Below are 26924 nucleotides of genomic sequence, written 5' to 3' on the forward strand. Positions count from 1 at the left end.
AAGGTAACTTGTGATAAACTGCCACTAGCCAGGAGAAATGAAAGGGAGAAACAGTGCTGTCCAGGCTGAGAGGGAGTCACCAGCAAGATTATGGAGGAGTCCTATCCGATCTTGTGCAGGACCATGGGAAGTAGAGGAAGAGGAGGCTAAGCATATAGGAACATTCCCTCCCAAGAAATGTGCATGGCATCCATTTTCCAAGGCAAAGGACTTGGGACTCTCACACAGAAGTAAGGAAGCTGCCTGTTCAGAGGTGAAGCAAAAAGCTCAACGTGAAAGCTACCCCACCGATGTACTATGTCTAGAAACGCCTCCCTGTGAAACACCCATTCATGAAGTTGCATCCTGGACCTGCTCAGGGAGTCTGCCACAATGCCATTTTCTGAAAGGCTGAACACTGCCTGAAGGATTACCAGATGGCGGACAGGCCTGAGGGGCTAGTCTGGACAGAAAATAAAACCTTGCCCCCCCCCCAACATTTCCTGATGTAAACTTTAATTTCTCCAAGTCTTTTGGTTTCTAATACCATGACAGGAATGGACTCCAAGCCTAAGTCAAAGTATGATTAAAGTTCATGAAATTAGTATTGCTTCAATCTTTGACGTTAGCCAGAAGTGCTATTTGCAGCACCAGCGAAGTGCCCAGTAATGACTCCTCCTGCAATTCGTACAGAGTTGCATGTATCGGTAACATATCCAAGTACAATTGTACATTACAAGATCCACTGCTCCTACTACTACTGGTAATGTCTACGTATCCTCCTAACACACTGCCCAGGTTTCTGCCTGCAAATTCTGGTATTTTATGACTTTGTCTCTCTCTGTATGAAAGACACTGTAGTCACTGGGTGCAGCAATTTCAATGATAAACGCTACTTCTGTCTTCTTTTCATGGACTACTACATCTGGTTTTCTTGTATCTATTTTTTGAATCAATGGTAATAGGTGATCCCATGTGCTATAAACCATCATTTTCTATAATGCTTTGTGACTTGTTTCCAGCGTTTTTCAGCTACCTCAGTATTACAATGTTAGCACAATCCCCCATGCCACAGTCTTGCCACATTATTATACCTTTCAGTACACAACCTTTCTGCCATTGGTATATCACAACCAGCAACAAGATGTGCGACTGTTCCCAATTCTGCTTTACTAAACCTGCATTTGTCCACTTCTCCCACATGTTTAATGGACTTAGTGGACTAAGAACACATTTGTTTACAATATGGGCCGCCAATATTAACCTTTCATCTTTTGGTTTAAATTCACCTCTGCTTAACCATTCCTGCATTCGATCCTGATCAACATGAGGTTGTTCCAAGAGTTTTCTATAGTCGCAACTACATTTATGCACTTTCCACACTTCTTGCCTTCTCATCTGATCCTTCAGCTTGTATTCTCTTTTTTTGTTTTTTGGCACATTCAGTTGCTGCAGTGAAGTCATCTGAGATTTATTTTCCTTACGTTTCAAAACTTCTCTACATTTAGTTCTTGTGAGGTCAGCAGATATGTATGCAGTCTTATGATTGCAGACCTATAAACGTAATCAGTTTCGAGGATGCCTATACCTCCTTCAGAATGGGGAATATATAGTCTTGGTATACACTGATTTTTATAGATCATTTGATGAGCATGAAGCATCCTTGTTTTCCTGTCCAACACCTTTTGGGGCCAGTCAAGGACTCCAAAACTGTAAGTTAGGACAGGAAGAACAACTTTTTTACAGCTTGGACTTTGTTCCTACACATCAACTCTGGCTTCAGTATTATTTGTTCCTAGATGTCTCTGGTTTCAGTATTAATTTTAGTCTTCTACAATATTCCTTACTGGGTTTATTCACATTTCTTCATGTTTTACTGTTAATCCTTCATCAATTCCCAAATATCTGTACACTCCCTCTTGCTCACGTTCTTTTATATCACATTCCAGTCCCAAACTGATGTTTTCTTGGTGCTGCAGCTTTCCTGCTTTAAAAGGCTGCTTCTGCACATTTATCAAGATCAAACATTCTTACATTATCTGAAAATATTTTGACCACTTGCAGTTGTGCTTTCAGTTCCTCATCTGATGAACTATGCAGTTTTAAATCATCTAGAAAATGAAGATGAGATGTCTTTACACTTTTGCTGTTTTCTGAGAGCCAAATTGTAGCCATGACCTAATCTGTTAAGCAGACAACTTAATGGATTACGGGCAAGACAAAAGAGCAGTGGTGCCAGAGAGTAAACCTGGAATATCACCCTTTGAATTTTTATCCCTGGAATAATAACATGTCCTTTATCATGACTTAACTGCAAAGCGGTTTACCACTATTTCATGGTTGTGGTAATTTAAACTGATCCGTGTAGGGTGCATCAAATCACTGATCCCTGTAGGGTGCATCAAATCACTCATCCATGAATAAGGGATACTGTCAAATGCCTTTTTTGTAGTCTACTTGGGCCATACTTAGATTCTTCCCCTTTTTACAGTTCGCAATTATGACTAACAACAAATGATCCTTTTGTTCCATACGACTTTCTTTTATTACCCTTTTGTTCTATTGCCAAGATCGAGTTTTCTTCTATAGGACTACAAGCTCTGGTCAGCATCAATTCTAAGGTACAGTTTATACATCACTGGAAGGCAAGTTATTGGTCTATAGTTTTTAGGGCAGCTTGCAGGTTCACTCTTAAGCAGCAGTACTCTTTTTCCTGTTAACCACAGGCTGGTGTCTGTTTGGGGTGCGCATATAAATAGTTCTTACTCATGGCTAAATCATCATGTAAGAATGTTAATACTTTCAGCCACTAAGTACTGCATTTGGGCCTGTGGTTTTCCAATTAGGAATTTTCTTAACTTTGTTTCAATCTCTCTGGCTGTCACTTCATCCCATTTCATATCCTGTACATTTGAATTTCTTATTCTTTACTTTACTTCTATCCATTTAGAATCTTTATATTCGACAGGATCTTCATAGATATTTCTCCAAACTGTATCTATTGCTTCTTTTTTTTGGTGGTGTTTCGATTCCTTTTGGCTTGTTTCCGCAATTCTCTATAAAACTTTTTTGTATCATCAATAAATTGTTTATTTTGTAATTTTCCTTTATATTTACCTACATATCTTCTACGTTTTTCTGCTTGTGCTGATATTTTTAGTTTATTATTTGCAACAGTGCACAATAGATCCTGATCTGTTGCAGTACTGTGTGTTACTTTTATCACGTCTGAGTATTTTTGTTGATCTGTTCCCTTTTCTAACAGTGACACTTCTCGTCTTAATTACTTTAGCTTTCCCTATTCAATACTTCCATGATGGCATTTAATTTCTCCCCTTCCTTTCACTTACTACAATGTCTTCTTGTAGTAAAACTTCTGTTATTAATTTAGCTGTACAGGAATATATCATATATACTTATGTTATATCTCATTGTATCTGTATGAAATGTCCTAATTACTGTGTTAATTTGTTTTTTTCTGCAGTCTATTTCTTTCCTTTATCTTAATATGTCTGTCCATATCTATTAAATTAAGCAACTCTTATCTTAGATCAATTTCTTCTAAACTGAGTGCACAATTCTTTGTTCTCCATTTCCTGTGAGCATTCTATAGAAAGTTCCTGAGCATCTTCCGTGCTACATTCTCTTCAGTTTCATCCTGTCATCTGTTGCTCTTTCAGATGGGATCTCACTGGCCTATCACTCCACAGCACTGATGGCGTCAGAATTTCCACAGTTTCCTCTTCCTTCCCTTGCTGCCCAACTCCAGCTGAACATTTGTACTGCTTTCCTAAGGAAGACTAAGTACCTTCATATGGCAAATGATCAGATGCTTCCCGCTCCACTGTCTTCTCCGTAATTTGGGTATCCCTTTTTCTATCCTCCTGTGATGTTATCCAAGTTACAAGTTTCTACACTAAATCCTTCACTTCTCAGGTAATCCATAACCTTCTATTTATTTAACTTTTCCATTATTAATCCTCTTCTACTTTTCCTCTGTTTCCTTATTTTTTGCATTATAAAGTTTTCCATGCCCGGACGCCTTTGTCTATTTCTCTTCAAATATCTTTGGTGCTGCTCTTTTATACTGATCAGTTTTGCTTTCTCCTTTGCATAAATATTGCACCATATTAAATTTATTTTTCTTTTCCATGTCCATATTCTTCACAGGTCTCCTGCTCCTCTCGTTTCTCCTTAATTTGGGGACTTCTTGTTCCATTATGCTGTGAAATAACCTGTTTTAAACTTTCTACACTAAATCCTTCACTTCGCAAGTATTCCAAAACTTCTGCTTCCATTTTTTTAAACTTCTACCTTACTAATATTCTGTTGTACGTACCCTCTGTGATTTTATTTTATTTTTTTTTTATTGTGAAATTTTCCACATCTGGATCCCTTTACCTGTATTTCTCTTCAAATATGTATAGGGCTGCCTTTTTTTGTGTTGATTCAACTGTCTTTCTCAACGCATAATTTATTTCTTATCCTCAACAGTCCACTCTGTCATCTGTATGGCTCTTTCTTGGCCCATCAGTTTTTGTGGACTGCTACTTCCTTCTACAACAGAGAGGCCATCCTCCCCTGGGCCTGGCCTAGTCCCACTGCAAGAATGTTTCAGTGTCTTGAGGATTTTACACATTCAGTTTTTCCAGTCCTGACACCAGTGCCCTTACAAGGACTGAGCACTTTTCTTTTTATCCTGGGTCTTGTGCACCCAGCTATGTTTTTTTTATTTTTAACCTACTTCTATCCATGATATATGCTATACAGAAGTACGGTCTATATGAGTGTCATCTTGGTGAGATTTTGTGAAAATAGGGTCCACCTCGTGAAGGTACTCACCAAGACATGAGGATGAATTCAATTCCAGCAATAGTTACTCTCCTCTGCTTCCTGATTTATCATCTCTCCATTTGGATCCCATGATTGTGGTGGTGTCTGTAAAGACCTTTAAAGGGCCGGGCGACCAAACAGAATAGAAGACCAATAATGAGCACCCCCACCTCTCATACTGGATGTGGTCCGACCTCTGAACCCTCAGGATAGTTGAAACAGTCTCCCCCACCCCAGGTCAGAAATGTCTGTGAACAGCGCTTGTAGGAGCAGGAGTCTGAAAAGGCAGACCTGGACTGAGGAAGATATGCCAAATCCATCAATGAAGCTCGAGTCTGAGACAAGGTGATAAGGGAAATGAAAACTACAGAGTGTGGCAATGCTGGAGCCAGTCAGTCAGTTAGGTATCACTGAAGCTTCCTCATATAAAGCTTGGCAAAGGGAAGCACAGTAATGGTAGATGCCTTGAACCCCAAGGCTCTCAAAATTCCTCTGCAGGAATATCAGAAAGGGGAAGTAAGGACTGGAAGTAGGTTTTCAGAGACAGAACCCCGGGAGAAGAAAGACGCCTACACTGGAATGGTTTGGATAATCAATCCAGAAAAGTGTGGTCTTGAGAAGTTAAAACTGGCTTCTTGAGATTGATGGTGAATCCCAGGCTACTCAGAAGTAACACAGTGAAGTGCAGATCCTCCAGAAATGTGGGCACAGAGGGAGCCTGAAGAAGTAGGCTGTCCAGATAGGAAAATATCTGGATTCCCTGAAGCCTGCAAAAAGGCTATGACGAGACAGACATTTGGTGAACACCCCTGGGGCCATAGAAAGACCAAAAGGCAAAGCAGAAAAACTAAAAATGAGAGGAAGAAACAGAAAAACTTAAAAACTTCCTGAATAGTGGGTGAATGGGAATATGAAGACAGGCATCCTATAGATCTAGGGAGACCAGAAAAGGCTGTGGAAGTAAAAGAGGAAACAGAGTCTAGAGGGAAAGCAACCTAAAAAGAAAGAATCTTTAAAAAAAAGTATTGAGAAAGGAGAGCTGTAGGACAGGTCTCCATGATACCTCTTTTCTGGGAACCAAAAATATTCTGGAGTGAAGCCCGGGTCTTCTTTGGGAGTATGGAATAGGTTGCATGGTACCCTGACTCAACACATCATAAAAGAACCACAGAAAAATGAGAAAGTTGGCCTGGAGGGGATTGAGGAAGACTTGAGAGTTCAGTGGAGTAGAGAAGACAGAAACATGTAGGCTTAAGACAAACCTCGTTTATGGAGATCAAAGAGATCAACTTACAAACACTGCCAGTTAGAGAACAGCTACCACTGTAATATGTAGGACTTTCTGGTGCTATGTTTCCTAGTCACCCTCAGGATCAGTCAGACATTAAACAGAGGCCCTACGTGCCTCAAGTAGATGTAAAAGATCTCATGGACACTTACTGAAAAAGAGTAGGGAAGTCACCCAGTGCCCTGATCAGACTGCCCATAGTCAGTAAGAATACCACCTAATGTTTCCCTTGATAAGAGTACCACTAGCTTAGTGGTACTAACCTGGTCAACAAAAGTGTACATTAAAAATAAAATAAATGTGCTCAACATCCTCAGAAAATATGTCTAGAAGGGAACAGCACTAGATGACCTAGGCTGTCAGTTTCAATGCTTTCAGGATGAGGTATACGATGGATCCCTTGTCCTAAGTGAGAAGGTCCACCTGCTGTAGCAGCAACAGTGTTTCTCTCGTCCCCCTGGGGCAATAATCCCTGATTTTCTAAATTACTCTGAGGACGAGAGGTAGAAGAGTGAAAGCAAAAAGTAACAGACCTATCCACAAGAAAGAGAATGCTTCTGCCCTCCTGGCTCCCAACTGAGTTTTTTCTTTCTTGCAAAAGAGAGACAGGAGAAGCAAAAATATCTATTTCCAGCACACCCATTTTCTGAAAAAGATCTGCAAACACCTCGCCTTTTAATATTCACATATTTGCATGGAGAAAGAACATGCTAAGAGCATCTGTTATATTGCTGTCCTCTTCTGCAAGGTACTGGGCTACTGAAGTGATCCCAAACTCCTGTGCTTCTTCCCATAACTACATGGCTAGCCTGTTTGCTGTCCTCCCCTGGAAGGCATTGGGCTATGGAAGTGATCTCCAACTCCTGTGCTACCTCATAACTACATGGCTAGCCTGCAAAGAAAGCATGCATGCCTTCTTGCTTATTTATGCACCACATAATCTTAGTATTGTCTGCCTAAATTATTAGAGGCCCTTGGTGTCAGCAGAGTGTGAATGCTGTCATGTCCCTTAGTACTGCCACCATCTCTCTTGCATATACGTGCTTAACAGTCTTTTCTCCCAAATGTTCATGTCCCTTGACTGTGTGCTCCAGGCAGTGCCTGATGCATCTTTTAGTAGCTAGAGACCAGTTTCCACGCAGAAATGGAGCCCTTTGTTGAAGTGCATGTTTTCCAACCACCACAGTATCCACTTTATGCAAAGAAGGAGACAGATATAGGTTTTATAAGGAGTGGAGATGTTGGTAACAGTGGTTCCTCAGCTATTACTAGAGCTTTCACATGTGGAGTTTGGACAACTATCAAGATGCAGCAAAAGCCAGTAGAATGGGAGCCTGAAAAATACACTGGCAGTAATGTTTAGGATTGGCAGATTTGCTCAAGTACTGAAACAGGAACAGTATTTTTCCTGAAAAAAGAAGGCTATCTGCACTTTGGAGTCTAAAACTGCCCCCAGGAATATAATCTGATTTGAGGGGTTCAGGTAAGACTTGGCAGACTCAAGGATAGAGAGGTGGGGATGAATGGGATGGGACAACATTTTTGGAGACCATGTACTCAGAGTTACAGCTATACCACACGTCTTCCTCTTGAAATTGGTTTGGCACTTTCTGGTAAGCTTGCTTTTCTTCACTCTGACATTTTTCCTTTGGCCTATTTAGGAGGGAAGGATAGAGTTTTACTAAGGTAGTTTCTCACATATCTACCTGGAGAAAGACTACAGAATATTTCTGACCGTCTGCAGAGTTGTCTCCTTTCCTCCAGGTTTCTTGATCTCCTTCTCAGTCATGTACAAAAAAATAGGAATTCCTTATCCAAAGGGGCATCCTGCAACATCCCTTTTACTTGTTCAGGAAGATGTCATTATCAGCCAAGCATATCTCCTAAATCAAAGACTCTACAGCAGCTACCCTGCAAAATGCATCCAGAGTGCCACAGCCACTCAGCAAGGAGTGCCTAGCCACCCAGGTACTGAGGTTACACAAATCCAGTAATTCCTTCTCAAGGCCCTTATCTTGAATCCCCTCTGCCTTCTATTCCAAATGCTCCAGAACAGTTTCCTTATACTTAACCATGTTGCATCACAGGACTTTCACAGGCAGGGTATTAGATGTACAAGCCTTTTTATCATGTCAGTCAACAGCACAGATCACCATGTCATGAGGTCCCTTGCTGGAATCCAGAACACCCACTTCTGAATTCACCACAAGAATCCTATACAAGTATTTGTAGGACTCACGGAACCTACAGAAGTGCTCAGACTTTCCAGGGGGAGCGGGTTGGGGTTTGGCTGCAAAGACTGGTCTAGGAACACATTATCCACTTCTTCATGCACAAAAGGGATTGCCAGAGGTCTAGGTTTTAGCAGGCCTAGGAAAGACTGAATCAGATCTTGGTCAGAGAGAACTCCTTAGCCTCCCATTTGAAGAATTCCTTCATTCTATGAAGGGAATCCCCAAAATAATGGTCTTCAGGTGGCAAAGCTGAGGTCAAGGTGCATTCAGACTCAGAATCCACATAACAGAAAGGCAACAGTCATCTCTCTGCACAAAGGTGGGCCATCTACAGACCCTGGAAACTGCAGACCCACAAAAGTCTCACTAGTCTTGTATGTAAAGCCATGGAAAGAAATATCATGGAGATGATCAGCAGAGATATAGTAAACCTCCAAACACTGGAACCAACCCAGTTTGGGTTCGTCAAGGGCAAATCATGCCTACTCAACCTAGTGGACTTCTTTGAAAAAGTCACCAAAGCAATGGAGGACGGCAAAATCATTCACACTGCCTACCTTGACCTGGCCAAGGCATTTGACAGAGTACTCCACTCCGGAACTGTTGACAAACTCAATAGGTTAAGTACAAATCTGTTATGTCACCCGGTGGATAGCCAACTGGCTCATAGATAGGACCCAGGAAGTTAGAACTGGGGAATCCACCTCTACAAAGAGGCCAGTCACAATGCGAGTCCCTCAGGGATCACTCCTTGGACCGCTTCTTTTTGGCATTTACTTCTCAGAAGTCATGGTCAATGTTAGTGGTCTCTGGCTGACTAAATTTGCAGAGAATTGAAAATTAGGAGTTGTCGCTGAATCTCATACTGACAAAAATGTTCTCCAGGAGGGGCTGACACAGACAAATAACTGGTGTCAGAACCATGGGCTAAAACTAAATGCCAAGAAATGCATAACAGTATCATTTGGGAAGTCATCCATCCCTGGTAACTAACATAGTGACAACACACCCCTTAGAGCTGACCCAGCTGTCAGGGACTTAGGGACACACACAGATAGTAATCTAGCCTTTGATCATCACATGTCTACAGTGGTGAGGAAATCATTCTATGTTGCACAACTTAAAGGTATGGCATCCAAGTCCAAGGAAGTAATTGTTCCACTATATTCAGCATTCATCAGACCCATCAGTGAGTACAATGCACCCTTTGGTACGTACCTAACCAGGCATATCCAACAACTGCAACGTCCACAGAGGTTCCTCACTAAAAGAATACAGGGTGCAAGTAATTTGTCCTATGCAAACCACCTCAGGGCCATATCCCTGTATTCGGTCTCCTACAAGCTTTTGAGGGGAGATCTATGCCTGGCATACAGGGCATTGTCAGACCCCAGTCTGATGGACTGCCTGCATATCCACAAAACAAACAGTACCAGAATTACCTGTTCTAAAAACACTTAAACCTTGCCTGTGGTATAAACAAGACCTGCTGGAGAGATAGGAATGTATGCCAGAGACTACCCAGTCTCTGGAACAGGCTCCCCCATCCACATGAAGCAGAGTTCCTCCCTAACCCAATTAAAGTGCAACTTGGACAACTGGATGGGAAACTGGAAATTCATCCCTGTTTAGGCACCTATGTCTCTATTACAAACAGGTAACCTGTAAATGGTTCATCTTCCAGGCCCATGCTTACACTTATCAAGGGTATAAGAACTTGTCAAAGATTTGGGATGCATGGCTAGGCTTAAAATAGTCCTTGTGGTCGTTAGCCTAGTAAACACTTATGAACCTATGACGGCGATGGTTTGCATAAGCCAACTATTCCTCTTCAGAGTCTGAGGAATCAAGAGTTGCTCTTGAGGAGAAATGCCCCTCTTTTCTTTTTTTTTTTTTTTTACCAGTGGAGACTGCAGTGTGCTCTTTCACAGAGTATATCTGCCTGGATTTCATAAAATCCATGATACCATAAAGTCCTGCAAGAAGATCTGGGAGCAATGTGGGTGAGGCCAGGGCACCAGAGGCTAGGAAAAACCAACAGCCAGAAATGTTTCTACTTTGGAGGTTTAAGCCTATGCCTAGGAGTGGTTTCAGGCTGTAAAGGCCTCAGTTCATTGGTGGGTAGTCGCAACATGAATCTAGTCTCTAGCAACATCTTTGTGTACAATGAAACAGGGGATAAACCCTACAACTAAGTACTCTGATGTCAGACGCTCTGGTCTCAAATGATGCTGCCAATGTTTCAGTTCTAGGAGATGTTGGGAAGCCTCCCAAAAGGTACTCAAGAGTACTCAGCCAAAGTTGCCTTGCCACTTTTAACAATCTTCAGCATGGTGGGGCAATCTTATAGAGAAACCATGCTGTCAGATTCCCTTCTTTTAGATGTCTCATCATTTTTACAAGTTCAGAGGAGGGACTAGCAGAAACCATAATGTATTGTAGGATAACAATGGGAGTTCTGTGGCAAATCTTCCAGTGATGATGTAGTGTACTAACTAACTAGATGCGCAGTAGCAAACGCTGCCCAAACCCCACCTCAGTCAGTTGATGTCAATCTGTACTAATGAATATTCAATTACGATGGGATTGCCACCTACATGCACATTCATTCTCCATCCATCATGCATGCGGTGAGCCAGTACACTACACCACTGTCATACGGAAATGTATAGATTAGGTTCATAGATTAGTAATAGGCTAACTGCCCTTGTGGGCCATTTTAAGCCTAGCCAATTATCCCTTGTAAGACTCAAACCCTGCAGCTTGTGCTTGTAAGGCAAACACCTTAACCATTAGGCCACCCTCCCTAAACGTGTTGGGGTGAAGATATACACGGGCCTTTCTACCGTAGCCACATGAATTACATAGTTAAAAGCTAAACATGTAGCTAATGTTTTAATATGTGCAACTGATTAATGCAATGTTTAATGTTGCACACTAAGGAGAAAAGATGTGCAAGATGTACAGACTTGGGAGATATTCTAGTACTACTTATAACAGAGGGCAATCCTTAAGCATGGGCAGCCTTCCATACTGGTGCCACCATGTATTACTCTACAATTTTTATTTATTTATTTTTTATTAGTTTGTTGACCGGGAAAGTCTGACTAGGACAGAGCCTATTTTCAGCGGAGGCCCAGGGAGAAACGCTCCAAACGCATATCTTTGGATTGTGGGAGGAAACCGGAGTACCCAGAGAAAGCAGAAGTGAATGCAGGGAGAACACGCAAACTCCACACAGAAGGCACCCCCAGCCGAGAATCAAATCAGAAAACCTCTTGCTGTGAGGTGACCAGGCTAACCGCTGCACCACTGTGCCGCCCAGCAGGTTAGCTTCTGTGGATCCCTTCTGTACCAGTACTTTTTCCATTAACCCTAGTTTTGCAGGGTATGTTTAATGCACTTGGTGGGAGGGGAGGGGGCAAGCTATTACTCCCTCCACATTCCTTTGCAAGCTTGTTCTTCCAGAAGCTGTAATGTAACTTAGCCACGCAACTACCTTTCTTAGGCATGCCAAGGACTTGAACAGATTGATTTTGAAGCAGCAAAACGTCCTGCTACATATTTCTTGCCAACCCTGACATATACGCTGCTTTATACCTCAGTCTTCCTGTATTACTGTCTGCCCATAACATGCCTTTATTTTCCTTAAAATCCAATCTTCCTCTACTATCCTGTACCCTTGCATCAGTTTTCTTTCCACCACCATTCCTGGCTAAATGAATTAAGCTTGCTGCCCAGCTAGTGTAGGTGAATAGGAAATTAAGGATTTACACTTTTGCAAAAGAAGAACCCTATTTCTTGAAATTTACATTTGTGCAAAAGCCAGACTATTTCTTGGCATAAATGGCTGCAATCATTCAATTACTTCTTACAGTTTCCCCCATCTGACCTCCTCTTTTAAGCCATATTAACAAATAATGGTCATGTGCATTACAGGGAGGGGAAAGTCATACTACTATTCATGACTAATCAGGGGTAAGTCTTCCACATGAGTCCCCTTCTTGGGGAGGAACGTACAATACTCAGAGATGCTCATCTACATTCATTATATGCATGATGCGACAGGCTAATATGCATGGCATGCCAATCGTGCCTCATTTCCATTCCACTTCACAGACATTAGGCTTATCAATCACCTGGCCACACCTACTCCTGCACAAAATTGCCGGTGAGCCAGTACTCTACAACATCGCCAATCTTCCTCTAAGGACTTGGCCCTATACTTAGTGTGGGCATTATAACATTCACTAGGGCAACTACTGGACACGTCATGCTCCGGACTCAGACAGGAGAAAGAGAGCGGAAGTTCCTGTGATTAATTTGCTTTCCACACACAAGACAACTACTAATTTTTTTCTGAATTCTAAAAGAAAATCAGGAGGAGAAACAATGAAAAACCTGTTTTCCAATGGGGTACTTATCTGAACCTCTGGTCTACAGGCGACGCATTATACTAACACACACACACACACACACACACACACACACACACACACACACACACACACACACACACACACACACACGCGCAAACACTAGTCATCGGACAGTGGCATGAAAGACGTGAAGATGGTGTTGGTCAACTACCCTTTATACCACCATCAAGATGGTGGCACAGAAGGAAATGGAAGGGCATCTGTTGTACCTGGGCTGGCCTCAGGCACCTGCAGGCAGGAAATTCAAAAATCATTACTGCAATGTTGAACTAAGACTACCATTTAAGTTATCCCTCTAAAAAGTTTCACAACTTTTAAACACACTTATTTTTTCTTCAACCCCACCACCTCAAGACAGCAACTTGGGTTCACATTTAACCCTTTCAAAGTGAACTTACTTAGTTACCAGAAATATATTAAACCTTGAATTGTATGCAATACACTGTGTACTGTAAGGAAAACACACTACTAAATGTGCTATTTCAACATAAAACTCAATAAATAAAAGGGTATGTCTCAGAATGCAATATCTGCTTGGAGAAAAATCAAGACAGTGAAAAGGTCCAACTCTGTTTGCAGCTGGTGGGGGAGAAGCACTTGCAGGCAATCTCAAAGTGCGACCGATATGACATCCAGCAGCAGACATTCATTATTAGAAAAATCCTTTCACGCTTAGAACCCCTCTCTGAAAACTGGGCACTGCCTTTGCAATGATATCAACACCTAGTGAGCATGCTAAGGCAGTCAGAAGTGGATCTTAACTAATGCAGCTGCTTTAAAAATTGTACCCACTAGCAAGGGATACATTTCATCTGACTTCAAACCTAACCCCAAGGTGCATGTTAACACAGTCTCTGTACTCACATTTTATTATAAACATGGTTTTGCCATCGTACATGTCTCATGTATCGAAATACAACCCTGTCCCACTTAAACCACTGCACCACAGCAGACGTATATACCTTAACAAAAAATAAACCAAGAATCTGAAGTACGGTCTTACCAGAAAGGCCAAACAGGAATAACACTGTGTTCAACAGAGAACACAGTATAAAAGGCATGTTCACCAGAAAATAACTAAAATAGCACCAAGTCCGAAATAAAAAGGGATTACTGAGAGTCATCTGTAGTGGTCCAATGCTACATGACAAGTGATACTATACAAATAACTTTCTAGAAAGATCGGCCCCATAACTGAGGAAGTGATGAGGATTCATTCACGTTCAGCTCACTAGGTCAAGACCAGTTTGCACTTGGAATCTTCTATGCTAACACAAAACTACCGAAACCAAGGTTTAACAAAGTTTCTCTTCGGTGACCCTGAAATCTGCAAACAATTGTTTTCAGCAAGGCTTAGTACAAGATGGAAAAGCACACCTACATCATCAGATTACCACAATGTGAGAAAGCAACATGATTTAATGGTGTGCAAGATTCCCACAGTACACCTATTTCTAAAGTGTATTCTTGCTGCAGAACAAAAGAAGGCTGAAAGAATTCCTAACTTATCTCACTGAACATAAATTAAGACCCAATTTACTTTCCTGTGGTTCCCAGCTTTCACTTTCATAACCCTACAAAGTTAATAACCATGACAATTAATATAACTAACACACACACACACACACACACACACACACACACACACACACACACACACACACACAAATTCAACATTTTAAAAAGGTGAGGTCACATGCTTAAAACAATTATATTTGCAGTACCAACCTTATGTGGATGCTGGACGTGTACACAAAAACCTAGTTCTTTAAGTACCCTTCTCTCTGCCTTGATAACTTGATTCTTTAGGTTGATGTAGCTGGCATCTAAAGGCATAGGTGCAGACTTCCTTTAGAAAGAGAGAAGGAACAATGAACCATTACAAATCAACCTCAGTACAAGTTTAATGCATATTCCTCAATTAAGTGCTTTAATGTTTAAAAAGTAATGAAGAATCCTGCCTCTGTCTTGTCTACTATTATCATATTTTTTATAGATTTTTATCCCACCCTACCTAAAGTTTTCCCTTACTTTCAATGCTACTTGCAACAACAAATAATGGCAAAGATCTGCACTGCAAAACATTAAAGATTTTGGCAGCTTGGTTAAGAAATTGAGCAGCAACTACAATTTTTTTTCATGACCTAGCTTAGCTTAAATGATCTTGCCAGAACAAATCCCACCAATTCTCAGGATAGTGAAAAGACTACACAGTTGCATGGCCTGTCAGTAGGGATGCCTCCTTTTCAGATGTTAAGTGGGACGTGTAGTTTTCAGGACAAGCCATGCTCAGATTAACTGGAGTAATACATTACTTTCTTGACAAAATAAAACACACTTTTATAGAATTTAATTTATCTCTACTTCACATATTAAAAGAGTTTCTGATACAGATGTTTTACTCAGCTATTAAAGAAGTTTTATGTTTGGTCCTACAATTTCAGACCACTTGCCATTCCAATTTTTTATTTTTGAGTAGAACACAACTGCCCAAATAAGGAATGCCCTATGTAGGACAGGTGTTAACACAATCTCAGAAACCATAATTGGGTAACCATAGCACTCAGAAACACCATTAACGATTGCAGTACCTCAGAAGAGTAGGAAGAGTTAACAGCTTCAAAAAATTTGCACAAGTAAACACAAATTAATGAACAACTCATGATCGAAACCTGAACCATACCATGTCTTTCCAAGTGAACTACATATTTGTAAACATCTGGAATGGACTATTTTAGTTTGAGTAAAAATTTAAAACCCCACAATTCTCAGAGGTTATAAATTACACAACAAAACAGACTACTAAGATCTACAGATATCTGTAAACAGCACTTAAAAAAACAGTTACAATGCAAATGTTAAATTAGCAGCACCAAAAGGTATACAAATGGCAGCTCCTGTCTAAAAAGCTAGCCCAAGATAAAGGTTTTATTACTTCAGTTATCTAAAGTGTTACCAAAGAGAATGACACTAGTTATGGACCAAAAACACGGAAAGCACGAAACACTTTGATTTGGCTCATCAGTTAAAGCATTACTACCTACCACTTCCTATTTGTATTTCTCTCCTGTGTGCATATTTTTCTCTAACTGAAAAAATGTAAGACACTTAAAAAGTACATGACAGCTCTGCAAGAATACACTATGCAAAACTGAACAGTAGCAGTACTGCAGTATAGTCACAGTACGGCAGCCACAACAAAAATGAAAATTTACTGATAATTTTATAGTGGACGTCTTTGGGGAAAATTAAGAATCGTGAACATGACAAGCACAATGTAAAATGTGCACTCCCTTCTTTAAAAGCACAATAAAAATACATGCAGAAATTTAAGACAAGTATGTTACCATGAGATTAATACTGAAATAAGAGCATTTAATATAGAAGATGATACTACAGTACACTTGGCCTTCACCAAGCTTGTACGACAAAGCTATGCATTACTTACTTCCTTTCTCTAACTTGTCGGAGATGGTGAAATACGTTGACAACATCCCTCACACGTCTAGGAGCTTCTTCAATTTTAGATGCCAAATGAACACAAGCCATTGCTACAATCTTAAAAGAAGAAAAACATAACTTTTACATATGATAATACTCATTTCAAACTCTTTACCCATACTAAAATGAGGGCTGCAAGTTAAAGGAAGCATGTCATTCAGATATAAAAGCCACAGACTGAAGACATTAAGATTAAGGTATCACATGAAGAAAGTCAAAAAGAATGGGCAAAAGACCATTTAACTTACGAGGCTATGAAGAACACTAAATTTGGATTTGAGCAAAACAACCTAAGCTGCAAAACAAACTGCTTCCACGTTTGCAAGACTTTGTAAACTGGTGACTTCAATGTAAAATCAAACTACACATACAAGCATTCCACTTCACAAGGTCTTAAAATCAGCTACCAGTATTTTTTTTCACTAACATATGCTGGCATCAAGAATTATTTCTGCAGTCTCATCTGGAAAAAAAAGAAAAAAGTACTACTTTGGGGAATTTCAATTTATCAACCAGAGGATAAGCTGTGGGTAGTATTGAACATAAAGAGTTGAAGGATTTTATCTGGGAGGTGAAGAGGGCAAGGGTCAAGTGGATAAGTTGATCCTGCCAATAAAACAAAGTGGTTTTGTAACACCAGATTTGAAGGGATATTTTAGAGCTACACAGTTAAGGGTCATATACACAACAAGCAAAAAAGATACAATTCAAGGTACAAAGGGATTATGATGAATCAGGGGAAAAATTCAAAAAATAAGGAGTGTGGGAGATTTTGGATGCAGGAGGACAGCAGCAGCCATACAGAATAGAATATTTATAAAATAGCAGAAAGTATTCTAAGAACCAAGCCAAAACAAGAATGCAGAAAGGAGATTCTGCAGAAAGGGATGACTGCACTTAGCGGTACAGACAATAGGCCTAGAAAGGGATGGAATTTACTGGAGAAAACTGGCAGAGGAACCATGATATTCGGCATAAATAACTAGAAGGGGAAAGACAACAGAACGGGATGACGCCAAGAAGACATCTGGACTGTGCGCTAGACATTGCCTTCCCTATCAGAGTGTAGGCAAATAGATCTACTCAGCATAACGTTCCATCTGAGTTGCTGAGCACAGCAGAACCAAGAGAGGCTCTGTTCCTGGAAATAATATCCAATTTGTAACGAGATATAAAAGTATGGTGGTTTGACCAGGTGGTGGCTGCGCAAATGTCATCAATGAGAAGTTTCGACCAGAACACTAAGGAGGTGGACACCGACCTAGTAGAATGAGCCTTAATACGACATGGCAACAGGATACCCTTTGTGGAATAAGCAAGTGTAATGCAACTAGTAATACAGTTAGCCAGGGTCACTTTGGAAACTGGTTTTCCCAGCCTGGCCTTAGAAAAGGGAAAAAAAAGCCGATCAGATTTTCTGCAAATAGAAGTAAAGCTGCATGTGTGCATCCAGCATATGAAGCTGGTATTCTCCTTTGTTAAGGTAGGAAAGAAGACTGGCAGATTAACAACTTGGTTTAAATTGCAGGCCTTTCTTTGTTCAGGGTTTTCTTTAGCAGTTACAGAGGAATCGACATTCCTCTCCCCCCCACACTACTGCAGAAGTGTTAAAACTGTCACTGCACTGGGAAACCCTTGCAGAATCAACTGGACTACAAAAAAAAAAACCCTGAACAAATGCCTGCAATTTAGTTACTTTTCTGGCTGTAGCGGGATAACTTCCAAGTATAGTGTAAAACAAGGTCAGAGCCAAACATAAATGAGGGTGGCTAGAGACGGAAAAGAAGCAATCCTTTTACAGAAGGTAAGTGGCAATGGCATGAGAATTCAGTTACTTCCTTATGTCTGGCATAAGTCATACAAAGCATTATGGAAAAGAGAAAGGGTTGCGGGAGAACAAGATCACGTTGTTACAAGCCCCATTGGTACCAATGTTGTGGAAAATAGGCTAAAATAAAGCACTTAGAATGATTTTGGTGTGTTAACATAGGTCAGGAAACAGAGTAAAGAAAAAAACAGACTTTTAGTTCAAGGGTGGAGTTTTCCTTTAACGAATGAGTATGGCAAAACCACTCTGGCTCGACTACAGACACCAATCTTGCAAGCTGTATACAGAGAAAGTACAGTTGTGTACACCTACCATAAATGTAGATGTTCGAGTGTCTTCACTGTTGCAGTCATAACTGTAGGGTGTTCCTGCCGGCAGGCAGCCCAAGGTCGGCCAGAATTCCAAAGTCTGGGTCCGGCGCCGGCTGTACCAGCAAGTACCCTGACGTCAGAACACAGAGGTATAAAGCTGACAGCCGACGCCATCTTCTCCAGCCTTTCTTGCCCCAGATGTCAGACGCCCCTCAAAATAACCAAAAGGTGTCCAAAAAGAAACACAAATACACCACAAAGGAAGAGGAAGATAGAACAAGCAAAAAATAAGAGGTGATTGGTGGGAGGGAAACACCGACTGCAACAGTGAAGACACTCGAACATCTACATTTATGGTAGGTGTACACAACTGTACTATGTTCTTCGTGTTTCACTGTTGCAGTCATAACTGTAGGGTGGAATCCCAAAGCTGTGTAGGAGGGAGGAGGCTATGCAGAAGAAGGGGCAGCCAGAAGACCCTGCAAGACAGCAGAGGCAAAACCTGCCCTAGACTTGAATATAAAGGGAGATTATAGTGCTTAGAAAAAGTATGCACTGAACTCCAAGTGGCAGCTTCCAAAATGTCCTTGGTAGGAACTCCTCTGAGAAAAGCTGCTGAAGTGGCAGCTGCTCTAGTAGAATGACTTCCAACAGTACCTGGAATCTGTTTCCCAAAGTGAGAGTAACAAAACCTTATCCCATGAGCAATCCATTTGGAAATAGTTTGTTTAGAAATAGTCTTGCATAGAGAGCTGGAGGCATAAGAGATAAGCAACTGATCAGATTTTCTGAAATCTTTAGTTTTGTCCAGGTAAAATCGTAGTTGTCTGTGTACATCCAATGAATGCAAAATCCTTTCCCCTTTGTTTTGAGGATTTGGAAAGACAGTAGGGAGGTGAATAGTCTGATTTAAAGCCACTTTAGAAATCACCTTAGGCATAAATGTAGGATTGGTCCTCAAGGCAACTCTGTCTTGATGGAAAATAAGGTATGGTTCCACAGCCATGAGAGCTTGCAACTCTGACACCCTTCTGGCAGAAGTCAATGCTAATAAGATAGCTGTCTTCCAGGATAAGAACTTGATATCCGAAGCAGCAGCAGGCTCAAAGGGAGGTAAAGTAAGTTTCTCCAAAACATAATTAAGATCCCAAGCAGGAACAGGAGGAGTCCTGGGTGGTCTTAAATTCTTAGCCCCTCTCAAGAATTGTCTCACCAGCTGGTGAGAAAAGATGGGGGGATCAATGTTGAAATGAGCCGAGATAGCAGAAGCATGGATTTTGATGGAAGAAAAGGAGAGGCCTTTAAGCAAAAGGTCTGAGAGGTAAAGTAAAATGGAGGAAATATCAGGCAAAAAAGGATCAGAACCTCAATCCCGCATCCAAATACAAAATCTTTTCCATTTAGAAGCATAAGATTTTCTAGTGCTAGGCCACCTAGCTTCTAAGAGAACATCCAAAACTTGTTTGGGAAGAGCAGAAGGAATGAAAGGCCCTTGTAGAGCCAAGCTGCCAGGCATAGAGTCTTGATTTGAGAGTGTAGCATCTGTCCCTGATGCTGGGACAGAAGAGAAGGAGACAGAGGCAGAATCCATGGAGGTTCCAAGAACAGGTGTCAAAGTTGGATACCAAAACTGCCGAAGCCAATTTGGAGCTATCAGAATGATAATTTTGGGTTTGTCCTCTTTTATTTTCAGTAACACCCGAGGCAGAAGAGGAAGCGGAGGGAAGGCATATCCCGGAAGATTCCTCCAGCTGAAAGACCGGGCATCCACTCTCCAAGCTGTTTTCTGGAAGGACCTGGTGCAAAAGAGAGGCAACTGATGATTGAGATGGGATGCAAACAGATCTATCCGAGGGCAACCCCAAACTGCAGTAATCCTGTTGAATAAGTTGGGGTCCAGCATCCATTCGTGAGGATCCAAAAGATTTCTGCTTAGGCTGTCTGCTAAGAGATTCTGTTTTCCTGGAATGAACTGAGCTTGAAGATGCAGATTCAGATTTAGAGCTGTGTCCCACAGACTCATAGCTAGTCTGCAAAGGGGGTAAGAGTGAGAGCCCCCCTGCTTGTTTATATACCACATGACTGTGGTATTGTCTGTACGAATCAGAAGATGTCCTGGTTGCAAAAGATTCTGGAAGGCTAGAAGAGCATTTTGGACTGCCAACATTTCCTTCAAATTGATGTGCCATGGAAGATGCTTCTTTGTCCAAGAGCCCTGCTGGCAATCGTCTAGAAAATGAGCTCCCCAAGCATAATCCGAAGCGTCTGTGGTTATGATCTGAGAAGGATGAGGCAGACGAAAGGGATTCCCTTCGTTTAAAGCACAAGTCTTGGACCACCAAAGGAACTCTTTTTGGAGGCAGGGAATCAGAGGTATCATTGTATCCAGACTGTGGTGATGCTGAGACCATACACTCTTTAGGTACCATTGAAGTTTTCTCATATGAAGCCTTGCATTTGGGATCAACAGGATGCAAGAAGCCATGTAGCCCAATGCCTGCAGGAATTTCCTTGCAGTGAGCTGAGTTAAAGTAGCCAAGGTCTTGAAAATTGATACCAGTTGTACTTGCTTTTCTGGAGTAAGGAAGGCCCTTTGCAAGCCTGTGTTTAGAAGAGCTCCCAAGAAGATCATTTGAGAGGGGATCAAATGTGACTTTTTTGTGTTCACTGTAAATCCCAGTAGTAGGAGAAGACACTGAACAAACTGCAGATGTTGAAGTAAAAGATCCTTGCTGTCCGCCTGAATAAGGTAATCGTCCAGATAGGGGTAAATTTGAATCCCTTGGAGTCTGCAATAAGCTACTACTGGAGCCAGGCACTTGTTAAAGACTCTTAGATAAGCCAAAGGGCAGTACAGAGAATTGAAAGTGTCTCGAGCCTGCCTTGAATCTGAGGTATTTTCTGCGTTCCTGTCTGATGGGAATGTGCAAGTAGCCTTCCTTCAAGTCCAATGTCACCATCCAAGCATCCTGGGAGAGCATGGGAAGAAGTTGTTGCAGAGTAAGCATCTTAAATTTTGGAATCTCCAGAAAGATATTTAGTACTGAGAGGTCCAGAATAGGTCTCCATGAGTTTTGTTTTCTTGGAACCAGAAATAGTCTTGAGTAAAAACCTTTTCCCATCTCTGGAAGTGGAACAGGTTCTATGGCTCTCATGGCCAATAAAGCGTCCACTTGATTTAAGGCCTCTGACTATTGATGTTTTGGCAGATCTGGCCAACCGGAAGACCTTGGCAGAGTATGAAAGTGGAATTTGTAGCCTCTTAAAATCACGTCTAAAACCCATTTGTCCTGGGTAATACGAGTCCAATTTTGGTAGAAGAGAGAAAGTTTTCCTCCGAGAGGGGCTTCCAGGCAAGGAGGACCTGTAGCCCAACAGAGAAAGTCATTGGGTCTGCTTCCTTTGTGACTGAGGTCTGTCTTCTCCCCTTCTAGGTGAAGAAGCAGTCCACTGTCTGGACCTGTAAGAGGCCTGAGCCTGCGCCCAACCTCTGGAGCGTCTATATCTTCCCCTTTGAGGCCTGTCAGACGTGGGAAAGGACCAATTTTTGGAGGGCCAATTTCTAGAAAATCTAGGAGGCTGAACCTGTAAGAAATCTTTAACAGTCTGCATAGATTTTGCTTTTTCTTCCATCTTTTTAATAACCTCCTCAGCCTTGGATCCAAATAAAACATCATGCTGAACAGGGGCATCTAACAGTTTAGCCTTAACCTGCTCAGGTAAATTCTGCTCACGAAGCCAAGCATGTCTCCTGATAACAGTACCACAGGCTGCGGCCCTGCAAGAAGCTTCCATGGCATCAAAACCACAATGTAAACTATGTTTGCTAACTTGTTCAGTTGCATGCAATACATCCTGTAATTCCTTGTCCTCTGCACATGCAGGAAAGGAAGAAAGCCTTTGCTTTAAAACAGACAAAAGAAAATGCTGATACTTGAACATGTGAAACTGGCAATTTAAAGCTCTAATAGAAAGAGTAGCAGAAGTATAAACCTTTTTGCCCCACCTGTCCAAGGCACGAGAATCCTTTTCAGAGGGAATAGGATTTTTAGATGAAGTGGCCTTAGCAGCCTTAGAACCCTGAGAAATAGTTTCAGGATCTGCAGAAGGGTTCTTAAATAAGAATTGATGGGAATCAGGGACTCTGTAAAATCTATCAGGCTTAGAAGGAGCAGGCGGCAAGGAATCAGGATTCAAGTTAGCTTCAGAGAAAGCATCATCCACAATATCAAGTACAGGGGGAATAGCCAAAGGCCTGTGTTGAGGGAGAAGGAGAAATTCCCTAAGTCTCTTCTTGGAAGCAGAATAATCCTGACCTTCCCAATGAAAATTCTCTCTCATCTCATGTAAGAGAAATCTTCAGGGGGAGAAGCGGAGGGAATAGAGTCCTCTGCATCAGAATCCTCATAGGGAGGAAAAGAATAATCCTGGTCAGAGGAAGAGACAGAAGACACAGAAGCCTGATCAGAGGAATCATAAGGTATATCCTGTCTAGGCCTTTTTTCAGGAGGAGGGTGAGAACCCCTAATCATTGTAAGTAAATCCTCAGCCATCCGTAGTAATTGCTTCTGGGTCTTGGGAGCTGTATCCGAAGCAGCTTGAGAAGAAATCCTTGGTTTAACAGGAGTCTTTGACTTTGCCTTTGTAGAAATAGTGATATGAGAAGGCCTGAAAACCCCCTCAGAAGCCGGTACCTGCACAGCGGTTCCGGACCCATCTGAAGGAAGGCGTCAAGGTCCTGCAGCAGATAAAATACTAGGCCTAGATGGCTCCCCATGGGAGTCCGTGTCGGCCATAGGTTCTGAAGTGGCGGACAGGGGCTGCAAAAGCGCCTCACTGACGACCGCCGAACCCGAAGCTGGCTCCGGCTGCAAAGTATCCTGTTTGGACCTCGGAGGCCTGTCCTTGTCCTTGCGTTTCTTTTGAATTCCGATTGTCAGTAAAGTACCCCCTCAGAAGCCGGTACCTGCACAGCGGTTCCGGACCCATCTGAAGGAGCGACGTCCGAAGGTCCTGCAGCAGATAAAATACTAGGCCTAGATGGCTCCCCATGGGAGTCCGTGTCGGCCATAGGTTCTGAAGTGGCGGACAACAGGGGCTGCAAAAGCGCCTCAGTGACGACCGTCGAACCCGAAGCTGGCTCCGGCTGCAAAGTATCCTGTTTGGACCTCAGAGGCCTGTCCTTGTCCTTGCGTTTCTTTTGAATTCCGATTGTCGGTAAAGTATCCGACGACATCCTGTAATTGAATCGTCTACCGAAATAATTCAAGGCCCAATGATAGTGCGAGAATTAAACCTGGCACAGAACAGACAGCAAGAAACGTCGTGGTCAGAGCCTAAGCAAGGTAGACAGTAAGAGTGGAAATCTTTATGAGGTATTTGTTTTCCACACGATCTACAATTATTAACTTTTTCTGACATCGGAGGAGCAAGAAAAAGATTCCCCAACGGGGTACTTAGCTTGAGAAGAGAAGTAAAAACTTCGGACCGACGACAATCAAAGCACGTTGTCCTGAATGCGCCAACCAACGACTTGCGAGCTGCTTTCCACCGCACGGCAAGAAAGACTGGGAAGATGGCGTCGGTTGTCAGCTTTATACCTCTGCGTTCTGACGTCAGGGTACTTGCTGGTACAGCCGACGCCGGACCCAGACTTTGGAATTCTGGCCGACCTTGGGCTGCCTGCCGGCAGGAACACCCTACAGTTATGACTGCAACAGTGAAACACGAAGAACATCTAAGTGGTTGCTTGTAGAACACAAGTCTAAACCATGGAAAAAGGCACAAAATAAAGCAACGAGTCTAGCAGATTGACATTTATTTAACAGGAAATCAATTCAAGGCCATAACAAAGAGAGAGAAAGAGAAAGCCGTTGGAAACTTGACTGTTTTAAGACAGGAATCTTTTGCCCTCATAAGAAACTAACAGCTGATCTGATGATCTGAATGGCTTACATTTTGATTAAACAGAATTTAAGCTGTTCATTAACATCTAAAAAAATGTAAAATTCTCTCTCCCTTTTTCTAGACATGGTTGGTAAATGAATAGAATAGCTCAAAAACTTTTACAACTTCTGACATAAAAGGAAGGAAAGAGGGTAGTCTTTAGGAAAACCCTGCTCTTGTGAAAATGAATGAGAGACCACAAGAACTACAAAATTCAGAATCCTTTAGCAGAAGTCAATGCCACCAGAAAAAAAACATCTGCCAAACACAGAATTTTAAAGAAGCAGCAGCAGGTTCAAAGGAAGAGAGGGTGTTAAAACAATTCAAATCTTAAGTAGACAGAGTAGATTTTTTTGGAGGCCTGAAGCGAAGGATGACTTTTATGATGGGAAAGACACCTTTCAGGAACTGCATGACCTCATAATATGAAGAAAGAGGTGGATCCATAGACAAAAAGAGCACAGATGGCCGACAAATGTGTCTTAAGAGTATGCCAACACCAAACTGAGTAGGAAATTGAAAATAAAATCCTAAACCATAAAACCTGAAGAATTTCCAATGATGTGTACGAATGAGAATGAGAAGACAGACATCCTTCAGGTCCGGGGTAACCAAGGAGGAGGATCGAGGAAGAAACACCGGTAGAAGGGATTAGAGAAGTAACACTGAATTTTGGAATTCTTAAAAAGGTGTTCAGAATTGATAAACCCAGTATGGGTCTCCATATACCATAATTTCTTGTAACGAGGTACAGTCATGAATAAAACTTTAGTCTTTTTTTGGGGGTAACTACATATTTCCCTGCTGATACAGATAATGAAGGACAGGATTATCTGGTGTTCTTGACGTTTGGAGGAACCTGGGGAATTCATAAAGGGAGCAGGAAGAAGCTTCCAAATTAGTTTGCAGCCCTTTTAAAAGGATCAATTTTTCTGAACTTATCGGTCTCCAAAGAGGCAGGGACTGAGAAAGCTTCAATAAAAGATTTGGGGGATAGGAGAGGAAGAAAGCACAGTTGTGTACACTTACCATAAATGTAGATGTTAGAGTGTATTCACTGCTGCAGTCATTACCATTTGGGTTATCTGCTTGTAGGTAGCCCTCAGTAGGCCTGATTAACAAAGTCTTGGGTCCTGCGTCGGTTGCTGTCCCTTCTTCCATGACGTCAGGTGTATAAAAAAATGCAGCCGAAGACATTACCTCAGTTTTTCTTGTCCCAGATGTCAGGTGTCCTCATAATGGGAAGCAATTAAATATAAAAGTACAAAGACATACCTCCAACAAAAACTCAAATACACCAAAAAGGCTTTTAAGCATAGTAAAGGAAAGTAGAGGTATAGCCAAAAGAATTTAGGGGGGCTGGAGGGAGGATAACCAGGACTGCAACAGTGAATACACTCGAACATCTACATTTACGGTAAGTGTACGCAACTGCATTATGTTCTTCGTGCTTCACTGTTGCAGTCATTACATTTGGGAAGATTCCCAAAGATATGGTTGGGAGGAAGAATTTAGATAGCATTAGGGCCAGCTATAATGCCCTGCAAGACTGCAGTGGCAAAGCAAGCTCAGGATTTAGAGAAAATTGGCAAATGATAATGCTTGATGTACAGAACTCCAGGTAGCAGCTTCTAGGATGTCCCTTGGTAGGGATGCCTCTGAGAAAGGCTGTAGAGGTAGATGCAGCCCTGCTGGAGTGAGGTCTGATCCCCTGGGGAACAGGTTTTCCATGGTGCTTATAGCAGAAATGAATGCAATGGCTTATCCATTTAGAAATGGTTTGCTTTGAAATAGCCTTCCCCTCTGCCACTGCAGCAAATCCCACCAGCAGTTGTTCAGATTTCCTTTGAGGTTTAGTCCTGTCCAAGTAGAATCTAAGTTGTCTGTGCACATCTAAGGAATGCAGTATCCATTCCCCTTTAATCTGTGGATTGGGAAAGAAGGTTGGCAAATGAATGGACTGATTAAGAGCCACACTGGATACCACCTTGGGCATGAAGGATGGACTGGTTCCGAGGGACACCCTGTCCACATGAAAGATGATGAAAGGCTCCACTGCCATAAGGGCCTGTAATTCAGATACCCTTCTAGCTGAAGTGATTGGTAAAAGGAAAGCTGTTTTCCAAGAAAGAAATTTTAAGTTTGCAGTAGCAGCTGGCTCGAAAGGAGGTAGAGGGAGTTTGTCCAAGACAAAGTTAAGGTCCCAGGCCGGGGTTGGAGCTCTCCTGGGTGGTCTCAAATTTTTGGCCTCTCTGAGGAACTGCTTGAGCAGTGGAGGAGAAGAGGAGCGGTTCTGTGTTATAATGAGCTGAAATGACTGAGGCGTGGATTTTAATGGAGAAAAAAAAGACAGGCCCTTGTGAAGCATCTCAGTTAAGTATTGCAAAATCTGAGGTAAATTGGGCACTACTGTGCTCATCCTTTGAGACTGGTTCCAGGCACAGAATCTTTTCCATTTTGCAGCATAAGATTTTCTAGTACTAGGCCTCCTTGCCTTTAAAATGATATCCATCACAGGTTTGCTGAGGGATGGTAAAGGAGAGATTAAGTAATTAACCGGGCTGC

The 26924-nt window shown here is 41.9% G+C and overlaps 1 protein-coding gene across 2 annotated transcripts in view; it reads right to left on the reverse strand.

Annotated features, from left to right (window-relative positions):
• The window catches only part of LOC122793655 (cyclin-L1-like), a 652856-nt gene that overhangs the window by 438730 nt on the left and 187202 nt on the right, over positions 1-26924 (reverse strand). For both annotated transcript variants that reach the window (XM_044061873.1, XM_044061874.1), the window contains 2 exons: positions 16222-16331; positions 14502-14622 (listed from right to left, as the gene is read on the reverse strand). In XM_044061873.1, the coding sequence (XP_043917808.1) occupies positions 14502-14622; positions 16222-16331 (231 nt within the window). The remainder of the gene's footprint in view (positions 1-14501; positions 14623-16221; positions 16332-26924) is intronic.

Source organism: Protopterus annectens, chromosome 2.part0, assembly GCF_019279795.1.
Source record: "Protopterus annectens isolate FY-2018-M chromosome 2.part0, PAN1.0, whole genome shotgun sequence".
Lineage (NCBI taxonomy): Eukaryota > Metazoa > Chordata > Ceratodontiformes > Protopteridae > Protopterus > Protopterus annectens.